Raw genomic sequence first — 21483 nt, forward strand, 5'->3', positions numbered from 1 at the left:
GTACGTTTAGATCCACGCTCTAATCTCGGAACCCCACACGCGTACGTTTAGATCCACGCTCTAATCTCGGAACCCCACACGCGTACGTTTAGATCCACGCTCTAATCTCGGAACCCCACACGCGTACGTTTAGATCCACGCTCTAATCGCGGAACCCCACACGCGTACGTTTAGATCCACGGTCTAATCGCGGAACCCCACACGCGTACGTTTAGATCCACGGTCTAATCGCGGAACCCCACACGCGTACGTTTAGATCCACGCTCTAATCGCGGAACCCCACACGCGTACGTTTAGATCCACGGTGTAATCTCGGAACCCCACACGCGTACGTTTAGATCCACGGTGTAATCTCGGAACCCCACACGCGTACGTTTAGATCCACGGTGTAATCTCGGAACCCCACACGCGTACGTTTAGATCCACGGTGTAATCTCGGAACCCCACACGCGTACGTTTAGATCCACGGTGTAATCTCGGAACCCCACACGCGTACGTTTAGATCCACGCTCTAATCTCGGAACCCCACACGCGTACGTTTAGATCCACGCTCTAATCTCGGAACCCCACACGCGTACGTTTAGATCCACGCTCTAATCTCGGAACCCCACACGCGTACGTTTAGATCCACGCTCTAATCTCGGAACCCCACACGCGTACGTTTAGATCCACGCTCTAATCGCGGAACCCCACACGCGTATTTTTTATTATTTATTATTTTTTTTAACGTGCATGATTACACCTCTAGAAGCTGCCAAAAGGCAGTTACCACTGCTGAAACAAAACCTTATGTCTTCGGTTTTGTTTTTTGTTTCCTTTCCTCTAAACAGTGATCAAATACAGTGGGGACAAAGTATTTAGTCAGTCACCAATTGTGCAAGTTCTTCCACTTAAAAAGATGAGAAGCCTGTAATTGACATCATAGGTAGACCTCAACTATGAGAGACAAAATGAGGAAAAAAAAATCAGAAAATCATATTGTCTGATTTTTAAAGAATTTATTTGCAAATAATGGTGGAAAATAAGTATTTGGTCAATAACAAAAGTTCATCTCAATACTTTGTTATATATTCTTTGTTGGCAATGACAGAGGTCAAACGTTTTCTGTAGGTCTTTACAAGGTTGGCACACGCCGCTGCTGGTATGTTGGCCCATTCCTCCATGCAGAGCAGTGATGTTTTGGGGCTGTCAGCGGGCAACACGGACTTTCAACTCCCTCCAAAGGTTTTCTATGGGGTTGAGATCTGGAGACTGGCTAGGCCACTCCAGGACCTTGAAATGCTTCTTACGAAGCCACTCCTTTGTTGCCCTGGCAGTGTGCTTGGGATCATTGTCATGCTGAAAGACCCAGCCACGTTTCGTCTTCAATGCCTTTGCCGATGGAAGGAGGTTTGCACTCGAAATCTCACAATTCATGGCCCCATTCATTCTTTCAGTCGTCCTGGTCCCTTTGCAGAGAATCCGCCCCAAAGCATGATGTTGCCACCCCCATGCTTCACAGTTGGTATGGTGTTCTTTGGATGCAGCTCAGCATTCACTCTCCTCCAAACACGACGAGTTGTGTTTGCACCAAACAGTTCTACTTTGGTTTCATCTGACCATATGACATTCTCCCAATACTCTTCCGGAACGCTCGTCTGAAGTTTGAAGTGCCCGTCTGGCACTGCAAGATCTGAGTCCCTGGTGGCGTAGTGTGTTACTGACAGTAGCCTTTGTAATGTTGGTCCCAGCTTTCTGCAGGTTATTCACTAAGTCCCCCCATGTGGTTCTGGGATTTCTGCTCACCGTTCTTGTGATCATTTTGACCCCACGGGCTGAGATCTTGCGTGGGGCCCCTGATCGAGGGAGATTAGCAGTGGTCTTGTAGGTCTTCCATTTTCTGATTATTGCTCCCACAGTAGATTTCTTCACACCAAGCTGCAGATAACGAGGTCAAACAGGTGCCATTAATACAGGTAATGAGTGGAGGACAGAGGAGCCTCTTAAAGAAGAAGTTACAGGTTTGTGACAGCCAGAAATCTTGCTTGTTTGTAGGTGACCAAATACTTATTTTCCACCATTATTTGCAAATAAATTCTTTAAAAATCAGACGATGTGATTTTTCTGAATTTTTTTTCCTCATTTTGTCTCTCATAGTTGAGGTCTACCTATAATGTCAATTACAGGCCTCTCATCTTTTTAAGTGGGAGAACTTGCACAGTTGGTATGTATGTTCTGTAGGTTCTGTATGACCTCCCTACAACGCCTGGGCATGCTCCTGATGAGGTGACGGATGGTCTCCTGAGGGATCTCCTCCCAGACCTGGACTAAAGCATCTGCCAACTCCTGGACAGTCTGTGGTGCAACGTGGCGTTGGTGGATGGAGCGAGACATGATGTCCCAGATGTGCTCAATCGGATTCAGGTCTGGGTAACGGGCAGGACAGTCCATAGCTTCAATGCCTTCATCTTGCAGGAACTGCTGACACACTCCAGCCACATGAGGTCTAGCATTGTCCTGCATTAGGAGGAACCCAGGGCCAACCGCACCAGCATATGGTCTCACAAGGGGTCTGAGGATCTCATCTTGGTAGCTAATGGCAGTCAGGCTACCTCTGGCGAGCACATGGAGGGCTGTGTGGCCCTCCAAAGAAATGCCACCCCACACCATTACTGATCCACTGCCAAACCGGTCATGCTGAAGGATGTTGCAGGCAGCAGATCGCTCTCCACGGCGTCTCCAGGCTCTGTCACGTCTGTCACATGTGCTCAGTGTGAACCTGCTTTCATCTGTGAAGAGCACAGGGCGCCAGTGGTGAATTTGCCAACCCTGGTGTTCTCTGGCAAATGCCAAGCGTCCTGCATGGTGTTGGGCTGTGAGCACAACCCCCATCTGTGGGCGTCGGGCCCTCATACCATCCTCATGGAGTCGGTTTCTAACCATTTGTGCAGACACATACACATTTGTGGCCTGCTGGTGGTCATTTTGCAGGACTCTGGCAGGGCTCCTCCTGTTCCCTTGCACAAAGGCGGAGGTAGCAGTCCTGCTACTGGGTTGTTGCCCTCCTACGGCCTCCTCCACGTCTCCTCGTGTACTGGCCTGTCTCCTGGTAGCGCCTCCAGCCTCTGGACACTACGCTGACAGACACAGCAAACCTTCTTGCCACAGCTCGCAGTGATGTGTCATCCTGGATGAGCTGCACTACCTGAGCCACTTGTGTGGGTTGTAGAGTCCGTCTCATGCTACCACGAGTGTGAAAGCACCACCAACATTCAAAAGCGACCAAAACATCAGCCAGAAAGCAGAAAGGTACTGAGAAGTGGTCTGTGGTCCCCACCTGCAGAACCACTCCTTTATTGAGTGCGTCTTGCTAATTACCAATAATTTCCACCTGTTGTCTGTTCCATTTGCACAACAGCTGTGAAATTGATTGTCAGTGTTGCTTCCTAAGTGGACAGTTTGATTTCACAGAAGTTTCATTTACTTGGAGTTACATTGTGTTGTTTAAGTGTTCCCTTTATTTTTTTGAGCAGTGTATTTTTTTTTTTTCCCCACTGTCTGCCAATTCAACATTGTGTTCAAGTTTCATAATGAACAGACCAGTAGAAATGATCCCAAATTTCTAGCTGGAGTTTCATGTTCTCCTGTAAAGTTGCACATTTCGTCGAACAGTGATGCCATGTGACCAGTGTCATTTCCCCCAAACGTCTCTTCAAAGCTGCTGCTGTTCATGTCAGAACTAGTAGTAAGGCATGTGTGGATGCATGCACTGTGATTTCTAATTTGAATGGAGGGCTCTGCCCTGGCTTGTGGTTGTCAGGGTAGATTCTCTTTTGATGTAGGCCAGGTGCAGTGTGATTGGAGGGGTGTAGAGGAGGCCCATTGTTCAGCTCATGTAGCGGAGTTGCTCAACAAGGTCAAGAAGAAGAGGTTTTTTAGTCAGAGTAACCACTTCCCCTTGTGGTGTGTTGCTATGGTAAGACTTCCCCTTTGAAACAGGAAATGACACGGGCATGCTAAGTAATGGGGCGTGAAGTAATATTGAAATAGGGTGTGCGTGTTTCTGGGATGACATCCTCACTCTCGGCTGGATCGAAGACACACCGATGTAGCCATGTCGAGCAAAATGAAAACTCTGGCAGTGCCGACCTGTCAGCTGGTGAGTCTGAACTTTTCTGTTGAGCTCTGCTGTGGAGGGTTTTTGTAAGGTGGCTGTCTGGATGGTGGCTTTAATCAGCTGCAGTTAGTGAAGGTCTGAGCAGGTTTGCTGTACGGTGATGTCAGTTTAACTCTCAGTTTAAGTTTTGGTTTGTTGGTTGAGAAGGCTGTGCTAAAGGCTCCATTCATGAGGAGCCACTGCCTAGATTGAATCATCGCAGGCGTGATAATACCTGCCCGTTAGCTGATTTTAAAAAGCCCCTCATGAGGTGAATCGGGTTGGCTGGAGGGTGTAAACCATGGTCCAGTGTTGTGGTCTGGATGAGGAGGTTGACACACCTGACTTTGGCTTTCTTTGGTCATATTTTATATATGTGAATGTTGTTATTTTGAAGAATTTTGTCCCTCAGTGTTCTCTCTCCAAGAAAAAAAAGAAAAAATAATTATTAACTCTCACAGTGTCGATTGACATTTCATCCCACTGTGGGCCAACACCCTTGCTTTCACTCTGCTTGCACATGTGATTAGTCAAAATATTCAGTTGCCGCATACATTAAAACTCCTGGAATTTGTTGGAACGCTTATCTAAAGAAGAGTGCTTTGTGACCGAGCTCATACTACTGAACAACACGCAATAATTAGGTCTCTTCAGAATGAGCCGCAGAAGCCAAACCATGATTTCAGTGAGTAGCAGTGTTGCACGATATTGTTTATTTATTATTATTGTGATACTTGTCAATGATATAAAACAGCGTACAAATGAGCCCCCTAAAGCAATTGCAATCGTTTATTTATTCAACAGTACATTTCTAAAATGGCAAGGAGTATTGGAATATTGAAATATGTGTTCTCTAGATTATAATTCTACCTACTACTACTGCTTTGCAATATACTACAGTGCATCAGCAAATAAGTCAAGCTAACTATCTAGGTAGTAAGCATTCATCTGTTTAAAAAACGAAAACAAAACAAAAAGTAATTTTAGAATCCGTCCTCGGGGTGCACTAATAGGGGAATTGTGAAATAATGCAGATCTCAAGGTTTTATGTATGAGTCTGCCGATGGTTATACATAACCGTTTCTAAAATGTGTAAATAAGGACTGGATTAGCATTAAAGAAAAGATGCTGTTTATTCCTATACGGTTGCAAAGAAGTGGATATGGACTGGAGTGCACCGGAACGTCAATCTGGGAGTATAAGTAAAGATGGAATAGTGTTCCAGCTCAGATCTCAAAAACATGGGATACTGTTTTTATAGGGAAACTGCATGTATTTGTTTTACTCCGTTCTAAAGTGTGTGCATGAAGCAAAGTGTCACTGAATGCACCTCAAGTTCAGCCCTGTTCAGCCAATTGAAAGACACGGTGTTGTAACAGGATCTGCCCACCCAGTTTCCATGGTAACCACGCTTGGTATGCTGTGTGAGCCATTCAAGTGGGTGTCTAATCTACTTAATGTAACTAATGGTATTTGATGATTTTGTGTGTTTATTGCTGAGAGTTTGTCAGTGGGCTCAGTTTATAATGTCTACTACAATGTAGCATGTGAATGAAACTCCAATATAAGGCAGTGTGGTGACTGAGATCCAGCTAGCAAATGTCATTCACTCAGTGTGAGCTAGATATCTAAATATAAATGTGTTGAATGTTTGTTACAGTTTAGAGCAGTGCTTCTCAGCCCTGTTCCTGGAGGCCCACTTCCCTGCACTTTTTGGTGTTCTTGCTCCCAGCACACCTGTTCCAACTAACAGCCCATTGTGGGGTTAAAGTGGCTGTGTTGGAGCAGGAAAAGCGCTAAACACTGGTTTAGATCCCATAATGAAAGTGATAGTTTAGTATTTCTAATGTAATGGTGGTTGTTTTGGCAGGTGTTGATGATTGGTGTTGTAGTCTCTGCCTTGTTGGAAAGCTTATTTGGATTCTTGTTTGTTAGGTAACAGGAAATTCAGCGGAAGAGCCCTTAAGTTTTTTAGTAGGTATGTTTCCTGTGACGGTGTTGGTTTACTTTTTAGAATGCTTTTGATCAAAGCTTATCAAATTCAGTGATATTGTTAAACCTTCAAACAGCCAGATGATTTTGTTCTGTTTTGCAGACTGTTCTTTAAAATAACTTTGCTCTCCACACAACAGTTTTTATATGGGACAATCCCCAGTGTTTAAGTAGTTAATAAGGTCTTTAATGAAAATGCCTAGGCTGCATAGAGATGGATGTTTACAACATGCAGAATGTGAGTGTTTTTTATTCCATTAAGTCCAAAGACCCTCTGATTTAAAGTTAAGCTTGTATATAAAAAAAGTCAAGCTTTCAGCTCTTGAAATGTCATGTCCTTTTTAACACAGGAAATGCACCAGATTTAAGCATTTATTGGTTGGTTTATTTATTTATTTTTATATAAAAACCTGTGAAACACTTGTTTTTCTACATGGAAATGAACAAACAGATATTTTAGGGTGTAAAACCTGTCCATTTCAACCACCATTACAAATGTAGTTAAATTAAATGGTAATATGTAGGTGAAGGTAGTCCTCCCCCCGGGTATTCCTTCCGTCCATGATGACATAAAATCAGCTGATGGAACTGAACAAAGCCATATCATTTCTGTTTATTCTGTTTTCGCTGGGGTTAAAATAGTGCCATGCTTTCTACGATCTTCAGAGCTGCTTCAGAGCTTTGCACAGAGACGTGCGTAGTAATGTTATCTAGTATATAGATCATATTGCTGTGTGTCTAGTACTACTTCATTCGTGTCATGCATCTATAGTTAATTGTGCGCTGAAACTGCTTGTTCATATGGAAGGTCTTTTGCAGATAAACTCTCCTCATAAAGCCACAGATGGTGCAGTGAGGCTTGTGAAGATTGATAAGATACCTGTGGCCTGCTTGCTGATTTTTAGCTGCTGTGGCCCAGTTGTAATGCTCACAGGCTGTGAGAAGACTTGTGGGTTGTCTCTAGGACTGCTGATGCATCATGCTTCAGAAGCCTTGCGTGCATGTCGGGTGGAATCTGATGGAGGCAGGCATGAATAAAGTAAACAATAAACTTCTTTCTTTGTCGCTATGGTTATTAGAAACCTGAGCATCCCTGCTCCGTAGCTGTCTGGACAGGTACATGCAGGAAAAGTTCCAGGAAACTCTGCCGAGGATTGTAGGGTAACCTGGATTGGCCAGTAACGTTTGTGCTTTAGAGTATTGCTCAGTTAGGGGTGTTACAATGCACGGAAGTCATGGTTCGGTTCACATGATGGTTTGCTACAATCTTGGTACAACAGGATAAAACGCAACCTCATCGTCGTTAACTGCTCAGTCCAGATAGGGTTTCATAGCAATTGAGAACACAACAGAAACCCCCAAATACATAAGGCTAGGTTTTCATTTATTTTGTATTTGACAGTATTGCAGGTTGCGGTTTCTTCCACTTGGTGTCATGTAGCCCCCCCAGAGGCAGCTGATGCAGCCTGTAGAGTGTTAAGCAGTAAAAGGTTCAATGTAATCTGTGAACATGCACTATTGCATGGGTCATATTTTTAAGAAGGCCTAATTAAAAAAAAAAACGGTCACAATCAGCTACAAAACTGAAAAGCATCTCTTATGTTATAAAAGTGAACAATCAATAGAATAATCAACAAAACTTGTGTATTAGGAAGAGTGTTTTAATTTGTTCTACTTAGGCTATATTTAAGTATTCAAAGCTTAAAACCCAACCCTTACAAAGGAAAGACTGAGGAAAACACTAGCAGGGAAGGACATCAGATACAGCCAGGTAGCGATTTGCCAACTGACAACTTTAGTAACATCGTTGGGCAGCTGATTTGAAGGAAGCAGGCAGGTTTGTACTCGCCATAGTGTGACTGATTCTGACACAAATCAGCTTGAACTAAGCTTGGCATGGGCATGTTGCTAACTGGCTTTCAGTCTGCTAAAAGGTTCCAGGTGGAATTTTCTCATGTAAAGTGTACTTTCTACAATCTCCACTCACAGGCTGCTCTGAATTCATCTGTAATGTCACAGCTCGGGATGATTACATGCACCGTTACACCCCTAAACCCAGTTCATTTGAAAGCGGTCAACAGTAGTTGAAACTGGACGTCTGAGATGGGGAGTGAGGTTTTATGGACTGATGAGAATTTGCAGTTGGAATTATTTGGATTGTGAGAAGCAGAAAATGTGACCAACTTATAAGACTGAACTTTGTAGGTGTGGAAAAGTATCCCTGGACACACAAAATATTGAAGAATGTGATATCATATATTATGATGTATACCTTTCCCCCTAATGCTGAAAATGTCTGTCCTGACTGGAAGGTAATTAAATGAAAGCACAGTACTGTTGACTCCCAGAAGTGTTAAAGAAGCAGTGCTTAACTCACTGACATGGTTATCAGTGGCCATTTGTGAAGTTACTTTGACCAGCTCAGCTGGCATTGCTGTAGCAAAGATCATCTGCAAATTGATCATGAATAACTGGCATAGCACAAAGTTATTAAAATACTCACTCATTCATAACCTAATCACATTGCAGGTGCCTTTTTGACAATATAAGCCAATTGTAAGTATTGACACAACATCCTTTGTTGTGTCTATTGTAAGCATGTATACTCTCCTCATACAGCAGTGCTGTAATCTCTAGAGTGAGACTTTCCGGTTTAAAAACTATAAAACCCCCTTCTGATGATATCTTGAAGGTAAAAGGAAGTTTTCAAAAATACCGGCACTTTGGGGTGAATATTTGAGGGTAGATGGCTTAAACTGTGTGTTTTGGTTTTGGTCTCCCCTGCTAGCTGACTAATGAATAAGAGACAGAGAGCTGATCTTGCACGTCTGCGTTCATCAGTCAGGATGTCTATCACTGTGGCCAGTATGTCCATTGTTTGTATTTAATATATTTACATTATGCATGCTGGGTATTGTAGAGAGAACACTGAACAAAACGACACAAAATTGTGATTCTGTGAAACTGATCAGGCGATAATGCAGTAATAGTGTTGCACCATAGAACATTACATAACATGACAAATAACATTTTAGTGAATGGCTCAGTGAAAACTAACGTTTACACAATTTCCCTAAGATGTGTGTGATATCCAAATTTTGCTTTTTTTTGTGGTGGAGCACCAGGACTAGGATTGCTAACTAACACTAGAAGTCAATAGTCACCGAAATCTTTTCTGTATATACTTCTCCAAAACTTCTCTCAAGCTGCTGAAGCAACATCCAGGTCTTAATTCAAGTCATGCTAACTTGTTACTGTGGTTTCGGACACAGTATGACATAAAAATGAACAGTATGGGCAGCCACATTAGACTATAGGTGGCATGAAGAAATGTGCCTGCTTGTCACATGCAGCACATCAGTCTGACACATGGATGCTACAGATTGTTTGCCGTTTCTGTTTCATTTTATAGATAACTGTTCATTTTTAGTCTGAGGATATGCAGAAATAGAAACGGCAGAAATGTTAAAAGTAACAGCCGTATGCCTGCGTAACGTGAGTGCAGGTGTTAACAACGTCAGCCTTGTAGCTCCAACATTAAACTTAAAGAAGCAAGATTTGGACACCAAACATGTCTTGGCTGAACGACTACTTCCAGGTTAAGCAGATAACTAAATAAAAAATTAGATTTCTTGCTGAGCCGTTCTTCGAAATGCCAGTTTTAGGTTGGAACGCCCACCGGTGTATTTGGATGAATGACTGCTGGCGAGCGGAGTGTGACTGATTTTATGTGACTGAAGGATGGTGTGTGCAAGACCCGTGATGAGCGTAGCGTCAGATATGGCAAAGTCATGAGAGTGAAAAGATGAAACACCCGTTTCCTGTGTGACAGCTGCCACTCTCCAGTGAGCAAAGTGCAAAAACAGCATTCAAGAACAGACCGTGCAAAAACAACGTTTAGAAACAAACTGTTCAGCTGTTGTCACCTTACCTCCCCACCCCCAAAGCAACTCCATACACACTCTGTCTTATAGGCCTCTTGGGGTTTTTTTTTTCTTCACTGTTTGACTTTTTTCTGTTTTTTGGCTCTTCTTGCAGATGCAGGCGGTTTCTGATGGGGGTAAGTGTGATTTCTGATGTTAATATTTTTCTCTCTCTCTCTCTCTCTCTCTCTCTCTCTCTCTCTCTCTCTCTCTCTCTCTCTCTCTCTCTCTCTCTCTCTCTCTCTCTCTCTCTCTCTCTCTCTCTCTCTCTCTCTCTCTCTCTCTCTCTCTCTCTCTCTCTCATCTTTGAGTTCTGGAATCTGGCAGTGAAAAGGTTGCTGAGAGAATGATGGATGGCTGGAATGATGTTATATCCATCAGTCCACTGAGTATTTTGCTCATGAAAGTTTAGTGGTGGTGGTTCTTCAGCAGACAGATGGTACAGAGGATGAGTTGTGCTAAATAAGGGAGGGAGTACACTGTGATGAATGGATAGATTGCAAACTCTGGAGCTCTCCATCACGATTTCTGTGACTGCCTTTCTGTTTCTTTTTAAAGTCGTCTTCAAGCTGCACTATGTTTTTAAGTTTTTGTTTTGTTATAGAAATGGCTTTAATAAATATGCTGAAATGTCGTGTGTACATGCGCGAGTCGCCCTAACAAGCCTGAAATAATCATTTGAAAGTGAAAAAGTGGTGTGTCAGATTTCGCAATAGTTTTTCAGACCATGTCATACGTCTTTTACATATTGATGTTTTGAGACACACACAGGCTCAAAAAGAGGTTCCAGTTCAATGTTTAGGTCTCAAGTGCAAATTCAACATTTGCTGCTGAAGACATGTCAATGCTAAATAAGATGCATTCTTCACCAAGTTTTGACTAAATTCTCTTTGAACAGTCTTTTAGTGCACTCAGTGATAAGATTCTGCTCGTGAAAGGGGTCTGAAATGCAGACCACGCTATATGTTCCTCCGCAGGTGTCTTACAATTGTTTTCACCAGAGTGGTCTCCAAATCCCGAAATCATACATAGTAAAGCTTTAAAGGGATACTCCAGCTTTTTCAACCTAATCTCCATCTGCCACATCTGTAGCATACAGTCAGTTACCATTGCCGGTCCTTTCAGTATGTTTCTGATGCGTCTGCCACTTAACTTGTATTACTTGTTTTATAACTACTTGTGTTAAGTCTGTTTAAAGGGAACATGTTCTTTTCTAAGGGTAAGGAATCACATCAGCGTTCTCTGTGCCAAATATCTGTGTGCTGTGTGACCGATTTAGTCGATGGAAAAAAAAAAAAAAAACCTGGAGGGGAATTTCATTGATTTTTCTAAATTCCTGCATAATTTATTTAGTGATTGATATGAAAGGTTTAATTGTTGGAAAAGTTGATTTACAGTGGTGGTGACTGTCCAAATCTACCAGTCAACCCACATGTCTTCCGAGTTTTTATACATGGAGTCATTAATTTTCTTTCCCTAATATGAAGAAGTCTTGGGTTTGAGAAACTATCAGTAGTATTACTGTTTGTTTTTTCACTTCCCTTCTCTCTCTCCCTCTTTCTCTTTCTCTCTCTGAAGAGCTGAACATGTCCAGGTTATCAGGCACAGGTAGCAGCCCCAGTCTGAATGGCTCCTCCTCTGGAAATGCAGGTCCTCCTGGAGCGGACGGTCCAGCCAGCAGAGTGGTCAGCTGGGCAGTGTGCTTTGAGCGGCTGCTGGAGGACCCAGTCGGTGTCCGCTATTTCACAGTAAGAACCTGCAGCTGACATCTGAACTTTGAAAACTTCCTGTGTGAATGGACACAGGAGCTCATTACATTTCCATCATGGCCTCATGTTAGTATTATGAAGGATCTTGTCAGTTATAGTTCAGCAAAGACCCTGGTTCTCAAACTGGTCTTCAGGATCCCACACTGTCCATCTTTTCGTTCTCTCGCTATTTGTTGCAAGTCAGGTTGAAGCAAAAATGTGGACTGTCTGAGGGTCCCCCAGTACCACTGAGCTAAGAGACACTAAATCTGCCTTTTCCCATGAAGTGATGTTTTGACCAGAAATCGGATCTGTAGAGTTTCCCTCTGAGCCTAAATGTAGCTGATCAGCCGAGACCTGATTGGTGTCTGGAGTTTGCTTCTTTAGTTTTGAACTGGAACTAATGTAGCTAACAAGTAAAGGCAGCCTATACCAAACCTGCACAAAAGTACACCGCTTTTAGCTATGAAACATCCATTTGTACATTGTCGTAGATATCAGTATGACATCACACAAGCAAGTTCAAGATTTCAGTATAACTAAACCACTGAGAAAAAGGTGGTTTGATGTGAAATGGTTCATTTAAATATAGCCATTTTATTTACTATCCAAAATGACCAGTGAACCTACACACAACTGAGTTTTTATACATAATTTGACAGTAAAATGCTGGAATATTTGAAAATGCATTCTCTTTGGGAGCAGTGTTGCCTTACTATGCCTTGGATGTACCTCCATGCATTAGCCAAAAGCTAATCTCAAAATGATCATTAAACAATGCTTCAAGCATCAGGCAGCACATTTATAACCATTTCATGCTATAACGTTGATGTTGCTTTTAGAAGCATTACATTTTCCAGATACCTGGTTCCTACCACCACCACTGAACAACTGACTTGGTATGAACTGGGCATTTCACATAAAACCACTCTGAATGACTGTGTTTACATATGAACTAATTCATTATATAAAAATATGAAGAAATGGTGGACACGTGGGAAAAGTGAGGATATACTGTATGATATACTGTGACGATGATATAAAGTTTGCGCAGTCCTAATTGGGAGGTATAAGCTTCCGTTACTTGCTAACTAGCTCCAGTACAAAACTAAACGCCAAGACTTCAGGCACCAGATGTTTTGACTGATTGACTCCATTTTAGGTATAAACAAATAAATAGATAAGTGAATAAATTTCAGACTGAGCCATCACTTTGTGTGATTGCTTCAGTTAAGTCTGTAAGCTATTGTATCCCAGAATCCTTTCCAAATATGTACTGTCTGTCTCTCAAATGACAGATGTGTCTTTTTGTACAGTTCATACATCATGTGCGTCAAACCAGACAGTAGCTGCTCAGAGATGGGTTTGTGCCTGTTCATAATGCCAGTCCATAGATGACTAATTGAATTACTCAGCTGCCAGATCATGCTTCAACAGAAGCTTGAAATTTGTGCGTTGTACTCTTCACATTAACACATGTTGTGTTATTGTTTTCTATCTGATGTTGACCAGAGAAGGATGGGTTCCCCTTTTGAGTCTTGGTTCCTCTCAAGGTTTCTTCCTCTTGCTCTGAGGGAGTTTACCTTGCTACTGTTGCCATTTGCTTGCTCACGGGGGCTTGGACTTGGTTTTGTTGCTTGGCGGCAACACCTGTTGTAAGAAGCGCTGTATAGGTAAACTTTGACTTGACTTGACTTGACTTGACATGCTGTCTGGATCCAGTGGAGTTTCGCTGTGTAAACATCAGGGGAGCTAACTGATTGATCCTTGGTGACATGCTTGTAAAGAAATCCAGCCTGACATTGCTGTGCTCTCTGTGTATTTTAAACGGTGATGATTTTGTTAGAAAGAGAGAAGCTTGTGTTCGTGCCTTTGAATAGGAAGACAGATGGCAGTTTGGTATGAGTTGGTCTTGTCTGCAGCGTATCTGTGGTTTGACTCGTGAACTGTTGCACAACACAGGCTTTTTTCATAAAGTGTCGATCAGCATTTTGCATGACTCATAGAATTGTAATTGTTCATATTTTATTTTAGCCATTTTTAAAAGGTTGACAGTGTGGAAATTGCTTTTTAACAACAAGAATACCAATTATTTGTTAAGTGTTTTTGATGTTCTGTACTTGCAAATAGCTGATTTTGCTGCTTCATTTTTTTCATAAATATTTCCCATTTGGATCTAAATCTCTTTTGGATGTGATGATCCTCAGGCTTTTCTCAAATCGGAAGTAAGTGCCGAGAACATCCTCTTTTGGCAGGCCTGTGAGAAGTTCCGGAAGATTCCATCTACTAATCTGGATGAGGTAAGAGCGATTTGCACTTTTGAATGCTGGATCCTTTCCCACTCAGACTAGTCCTGACCTAAATGACATTTAATGGTTACCTGGGACATTCCGTGATGAGTGTTCTATTGATTTCTAAAACAATCGATCACACCCAGTGTCTTAAATTGCTCTCGTGGCTGCTTTTTGCTGGTCTTGTGACCCAGCAGACTATCCTTCATGAACCACTAGAGTCAATAGGCCAGTTTCCCAGGCGTAAGGTCTTGCACTGTATTGTCAGTGAAGGTTCTTTGTTGAAGCTCTTGTATAGGACAGTGTTTTCTACTTCTGTGGCAAGTCTTACAAAAGAGTCCCAAAGAAACCACCTGATCTGATGAACAGGAAAGCCACTGATTTGTCATTGTCAATGTATAAACAAAGTAATTCACAGTGGTTTGATGTGAAGCAATTAATTATAGAGAACACAGTGGTGGTCATAGGAACTGGGTGTGTGGCCTTTAATGCCTCTAAAAGCTCCCTCATAGAAAATTACATGAAGTGTGTGTGTGTGTGTGTGTGTGTGTGTGTGTGTGTGTGTGTGTGTGTGTGTGCGCGCGCCCATTTTGCCCATTTTGGATAGCCAAACAAGATTTATTTCCATTACAGATGGGTTCCTCTAACAACCACTGTGAAGAAATCGGAATTGGTAAATTTCTCTGCAATGCAGAAATTTACATTAAACCGCGGTCAATGAGTTTGTTTACATCTGAAAGACTAAATTGTGGCTTTTTAAAAAAATTTTTTAAAAACCAGCTCCTGGGTAAATTATCATGGAACCAATCAAATATGGCCACTAGGCAATCATCATCATAACTAGGCCTGTAACAATTATGTAATAATTGCCTGATTATTTGAGCAGATTACTATTTTCCGGAGTTGTTTTTAAGGTTTTGACATATTTGAAAATGCCTGTTGACATTGTGTATACATTTCCTGATGAATGAACCAGAGGAAGTGGCCCAAAATTAATTCAAAGAAAGTCTGGTTCCATTGACTTGCATTAAAAGTACAGTAGGTTTTTTATTTCTCCTGTAAAGTTATGAGATACAAAGTTTTGTTCCAACAGCAGCGATAAGTTTCCTTTACATCAAACAAAATGTGAATCGGGTTCCCTTTCATTCATTTGGTTGAAAAAAGTACATTTTAAATAGAAGAAAAAAATGAATTCGTTTGGTTGGTCTTGATGGATCATTGAGTGATGCTATAACACCTGTGTTACCAATGGTTGTTTATTAGAGCTTGAGTAGTGTACATTGTCAGTTCTGAGCTACTAAATATCGATAGATACATTCTTAAAGATGTTTCTTCAAGGGTTCTTGAGTGAAGAAAATGGTTCAATATAGAACCATGAACACTCAAATAACCCTTTGCATGATTCTTTATTTATTTATTTATTTATTTATTTATTTATTTATGTAGCATCATGAAATCATTGACGCAGAATGTGCTGTAGATGGTACTATATAGAACACCAAAAAGGGTTCCACTATATAAACTGTATTTGCTACTTTATAGAGGAGTGTAGATGGATAGATTTTGCATTTTTAAGCTTGTACTTTAATAGTTGCATACAATAAACAAGACGTAGTTAATTGCAGTTATTTATATGGAGATAATCTGTTCATGAGGCCTTATCATAACTTTATCTGTTAGACTAAGTTTAAAACAGACACGGATGAAAAAAACAACCAAGTGAAGGGGGGAAAAAAAAAAAAACTTTAAAGAAGAACTGGAGGTGGAGCAGTAATGAATTCAGAAACACCAAAGGCTTTGCAGTGTGTGACTGTGAAATTCTGACCAAGGCAGAAAACCTCACGTTTGACTCAGTCTGACACTAGAGTTGGCTGTTTCTGTGAGAAACCTGATCACAATGAATGTGAATACTGTAAATATCTGGAGAAACAGCAACACTTCACAAAAAAAAAAAAATTAATACAAAGGGAGCATTACCTACTTACTAACAAAAATAGCTAAATGTTGCTAACTATCTTTGTTCTATTGAAAGGAAACCCTGGTTAGTAAGACTTGTGGACCTTAATATGGGTTAAATATCCTAAAATATAAAAAATTGTTACATGATTTTATTCTATTATTTTGTTCTAGCAGCTTGTCCTACCCACAAATGGTCCCCCAGCACATGTATTATTGGTATAGCATAGTAACTTCATGTTTTGAATGTTTTATTTTGTTAAATCTGTACAGATTCAGCTTAGTATTACTACTTACCCACTACAAAGGTGATTTAGGCCATTAAAATATTATAATTATTCTTTAAATGCTTGTATTATTTTCTGATTTGGGCCTTAAAAATATCCAACCTGTAGTTTTAATGCTGGCAACATTCTCTGATGGTGATTTAGGCTATCAAAATATTCTACCTGCAGTATTATTTTGCATAGTATAAATATAAATATACTATCTGCAGTAGAATATTTGCGCTCCTGTAGGACATTTCAACAAGGTAGCATAATTTGGTGTGAAGGCTATGAGGAGCATATAACATAAGTGGTGCAGCACGGTTAATGCTTCAGGTTTAAAATAAGTTTCTCCATCTCGCATATAATAAAAGCAGCCTACTTAAAATAGGGGAACACAGATGTGTGAATGTCAGTTTTAGCAAAAAAGAATGATGGTGGAACTCTTCAGTCTGTGCTCCTTGCTTGTTAGCATAGGTGACCAGTAGCTGCACAGAGACTGTTCATTTTGCCCCACTCCATGCTTTTTCATTTATTTAGCTGAATCTATATGACTGTAGCCAAAACGGCTGCCATCAGTGTTTTCTTCTTGTGCTGTGTACTGCACCAGTTCAAGCTAACCAGCTTTCTCCATTGCAAACATTTGACATCACTGCTCAAAGTGGGACAAAATTGGACCTCTGAGTTACAGGGTGTTTAACTTTTTTTTTTTTTTTTTTTTTTTTAATGGATTGAATGTTTGGTGTGTGTTTTGCAACATATATTTATTAATGGTTCAGACAAAATGCTTTACCAGCGGGAGTTAATTTTAAAGATCCATATCACAAAAAGTAAGTTTTGATAAAGTATCAAACATACTATTTGCTCCCCAGTCCATACAATTATTTTATGGAAACTGCTCTCAACTTACCATAGATAGTGATATCAAAATGTTACATGTACACCTACATATATGAATATATACACGTGTGTGTGTGTGTGTGTGTGTGTGTGTGTGTGTGTGTGTGTGTCTATATGTAATTTAGCCCCAGTCAACCCTGAAGTATTAAGGACTGTTTCAGCCTGGGCTACTTTTTGAATGAGGCACAATACAGGGCAGCCAGTCAGAGCAGAATGCATTTACATGTAGCCAGGCACAGTAACAGAAATGGCCTGTTTAAATACAAGGAATAGCATTTTTGGAAAATGCCTGAAAAGAAGTATAAACTTCACAGATGGTATAAGCGGAGCTCTGAGGGGGAAAAAAAAATAGGAAAGGATAATGTAGGAGATGGGTCCTTTTAAAGTATAGAGGTCCAAGGTTGTCTCTCCAATGTTGGTGACATGAAGACATGCATATTGCTTCCTCTCATCTTTTTGATCTGCTGCTTGTGCATTAGGACAGGACAAGAACACTTGGAGGAGGTTGCTGACTACACAGATCTGAGTGTGAGAACTGACACACATATGAAATGGGCCTGCTCCACTGTAGATGTACAGGAAAGAAACTAAGCCTTCGTTCCCACCCAGAGAGCAGCAGCAGGGCTGGCTGTGGTCTCTTAGACTTCCAGCCACAGATGGTAGTGGCATTGTTGGCACTGCTCCCTTTGCTCCCCTGAAAAAAAGCTTTATAATGGAATTCTTAAACCCTAGACCTTGAAGGACCAGGTTCAGGGTCCACAATTTGTAATCACTAGGTAGCACCCTTGGTGACCAGTTGTTTTAAAAGTTCATAGAAATTGTAAAATCCTGGACCAAAATAAACTGTAATCTTATTGTGGTCCAGGGTTTACAGCTCCTTTAATCTGATAAGTCTTTCATTTTTACACTTTTATAATATCCCTGCCTTCCAGTCTTACAGTGCTCTGTGATTCTTCTATAGTATCCTGTAATATGTTTCATGTATAACTTACTATATATACACAGTCCTATGCAAATGTTTGAACAATATTTTGCTGATTGTGTGTGGGGGGGAAAAAAAAGTTAATGCATTGTTTACATGAAAGATTTTTTGTGCCAAATTTGGTGCATAATTTCTATTTTCCTACATATTGGAAAAATTAAAATGTAAACAGTGCTGTAACCTTTGTACAGGTCACAGCTTGTGTGTGTGTGTGTGTGTGTGTGTGTGTGTGTGTGTGTGTACTCTGCATAAGATGTTAGCACTTAGAAAACCAACAAAACGTCATTCGACCAGGGGCGGTCAGCTTTTGCATATGGCTGTAAATAAATTTAACACCTCTACCCTCCATGTGACAGACTTGGCTTCAATTCTGTGCCCAGGCAAGCACACAAAGCTATACCAATAAGAGTCCTTGGGCAAGACTTGTGCTACATTCGCCTCCCTCTGTAACATAATTTAAAAAGTTGTATATCACAAATCATAAGTGTTGGAGGAATCCTGTAGAAATTCCCATCATCCTTTTGATAAAGTTTGGGGTCCATCCTTGTTATGACAGTTACATGATTCTGCATCAGAATGGTTCCTATAATTTGAGAACATATCAAGAATATGAGTAAGAAAATCTGGTCCTACATCAGCTTGAAACAACGTCAGAAAACAGATTTTAGATCTGCAGTTGGGCAGTATGTGCAGACTTGGAGAGTCTGGCTTGATGTTTTTAGAAACCCTCTCACATTGGCTGTCATTCTGATAAACTGGTGAAATGTGTGCTACAGTTTCTCACAGCAAGTCATTTTTTATTATAATTTTTTTTTTTTTTTAATTTCACCTTCAGCTTAACCAGGCAAATCATTGAGAACATATTATTATATTACAATGGCAGCTTGGCAAGTAGCAGAAGCCAGTTATAGGAAATGGGAAATAGAAAAGAAGAATAAAATACGAACAGAGTGATTTTTGGCAGCCAAAGGTGAAAGAAGAACCATTTCTTAAAAAAAAAAAAGAAAAAAAGCTTGGCCCTGGCCTTTGTTTGTAGATTGACCATATAGTTAGAGAGGGCTAATCAGCTGTCTAACCAAAAGCTTAGACATGCATTTGTTGTCATCTCTTTGAGCATGGCTCCCTTATTTGTAGTGGATTTAAAATTGTCTGTGCGTTGTGTGCACTTCCGCACTTCCACCAGAAGTGTCTCCATGTCCCCAAAACTTATATAACATAGCTTTAAATGTATCCATGAAGTCCATATATGTTGATTTTCATGTCTTGAATACTTGAATGTGTGTTGATTGGCTGCTCTGCATTATCCCAATCCAAATGCAGACAAGGCTGAAGCCCTTCTTTTAAGCTGTCCGCATAAATGGGTGGGCTAAATGTGTGTAGGCTGAATGGATGGACATTTTTATCTGCTGGAGTTTGTGGCATTACAAACCATTGCTTAGTTACCATATATGGGCTGGGGAACAAACTGTACCTTTTAGAACATTTGTGTAGTGCGTGAGGAAAATTTGTTTGCCATGATATGAGCCTTTTAACCTTTTGGATATAATTAGCATGTAATCTTCCTATTAATCTTAACAGAAAAAGACTCCTATTTGGAAAATTTGAGATGGGAGTAGGAACTGCAACATTAGTAGGTTTTTTTTTTTGTTGTTTTTTTTTTTTTTTTTGTCTGACATGAAATTTCATTCAGAATTGAGGGCAGTAGGAGAAGCCATCAGTGCCCTGACATCTGGCCTTTCAGTCTCTTCAATCTTTCCTTTGTCTCTGTTCTGTTCAGCTGAAGAAGGAGGCACGCACCATCTATGATCTATATCTGTCTGATACTTCCTTCCATGCTGTCAATATAGACGACACGGCCCGCACTGAAGAGAGCGACCTAGAGAAACCCACACCAGACATGTTCAGCAAAGCACAGCAACAGGTGCAGAAAGCACACATGTGCACAGTAAATATAACTTATGTGCATCATCTTATGCCTTTGTTTGTGTCCTACATTTCCTTTCCTCCCATGGTCAGATCTTTAAGCTGATGAAGTTTGATAGCTACGCGCGCTTTGTGCGCTCTCCACTCTATCAGAATTGCATGCTGGCCAGTGTGGAGGGACGGCCACTACCTGACCTCCAGCCCCAGAACAAGGGCTCTAGAGAGTGTGTCGTGCCGGCTGGTGACCGGAAGGTAAGTGTTTTCCGTTCATTTGATTTTTCATTAGCTTAAACTCTTAAGACTTCTTCTTTCACTCTTTAAAGGAACAGCATAGCAAAAAATATCAAATTTCTCCAATCGGAGCTGCAAGGCATGAACAATAGAACTTGTTCATGGAACAATACTCTAACTTCTCTTTACTCACTTAAACCACATTCAGGACTTCATTAAGGTTACACAGGCCTGCCGATGTGGTTTACAGCACCGTGAGCTATAAAAATAAACACAACCTCACTGCTACAGGCAGCCATTTCAAACACCACCAGGGCTGGTATATACAAAGCAGGACTGATCTTGGATCAGATTCCTCCATAGTTATGATGGTCATGGTCTCACATGCTGGTTTCAGATCAGCACTCTTAGTCCTACTCCAGAGTCAGTTTGCGAATATAGACCCTGTTGCTTTAAGTTGTTGTCCATGGGTTTGTGTTGTTTATTTTTATAGTTTGCAGGAAGTCATACTGATTCACTGCGCATACAATGCATGAAGGAAGTAAATCTGAGTCAGTAGTCCTTGGAGGTAGGACTCAGTGGACATTTTATAACATGCTGCGATGACGTGCAGTGAGAATTTCTTAATGCTTATGGGTTTTTTTTTTTTTACCCATAACTTGCAGGAAATTGACTAACACACTTTAAGGGTGATATGTATGGTATTTTTGAAGTGAACCAGAGGGAAAGACCATACTGTGGGCAGTGAAAGGTCAAGGCTTTCCTTCCAGTGTAAGTGTACACTGGCTGACGGTGCAGAAGAGCATTAATGACTCAGGCAGAAATGTATGGTGACAATATAAGTTTACATATTATTTATTGTGTGTGTGTGTGTGTGTGTGTGTGTGTGTGTGTGTGTGTCTGTGTGTGTGTATATCTAATTTAGAGTATGGAAGTGAAAATGGCTTTTTCGGATAGCAAAGCAGGCAAGAAGAAGATGATGATAGAGAAGAGAGGATCATGGGGAGGTATGACTGAGTTTTCTTGTATTTGTAAGTTGATTGCTTCATTGGCTCTCATTTGCTTTGATTTTCTTGTTTTGCTTATTGATTTGTTAATTAAATAATGATTAATGATAATTAAATGGTAATTAAATA

The 21483-nt window shown here is 40.9% G+C and overlaps 1 protein-coding gene across 2 annotated transcripts in view; it reads left to right on the forward strand.

The window, feature by feature from the left end:
- rgs14a (regulator of G protein signaling 14a) overlaps positions 1 to 21483 on the forward strand; it is a 32310-nt gene that overhangs the window by 1383 nt on the left and 9444 nt on the right. Inside the window, exons 1-7 of one of the 2 annotated variants that reach the window (XM_017703841.2) lie at positions 3966 to 4138; positions 10166 to 10187; positions 11629 to 11798; positions 14006 to 14098; positions 19971 to 20114; positions 20210 to 20368; positions 21273 to 21354. In XM_017703841.2, coding sequence (XP_017559330.1) covers positions 4094 to 4138; positions 10166 to 10187; positions 11629 to 11798; positions 14006 to 14098; positions 19971 to 20114; positions 20210 to 20368; positions 21273 to 21354 — 715 coding nt within the window. In that variant the 5' untranslated portion in view covers positions 3966 to 4093. Of the gene's footprint in view, positions 1 to 3965; positions 4139 to 10165; positions 10188 to 11628; positions 11799 to 14005; positions 14099 to 19970; positions 20115 to 20209; positions 20369 to 21272; positions 21355 to 21483 lie in introns of those variants that run through there. The other variant, XM_017703840.2, reaches the window with a different exon arrangement.

Source organism: Pygocentrus nattereri, chromosome 11 (assembly GCF_015220715.1).
Source record: "Pygocentrus nattereri isolate fPygNat1 chromosome 11, fPygNat1.pri, whole genome shotgun sequence".
Taxonomy (NCBI): Eukaryota; Metazoa; Chordata; class Actinopteri; order Characiformes; family Serrasalmidae; genus Pygocentrus; species Pygocentrus nattereri.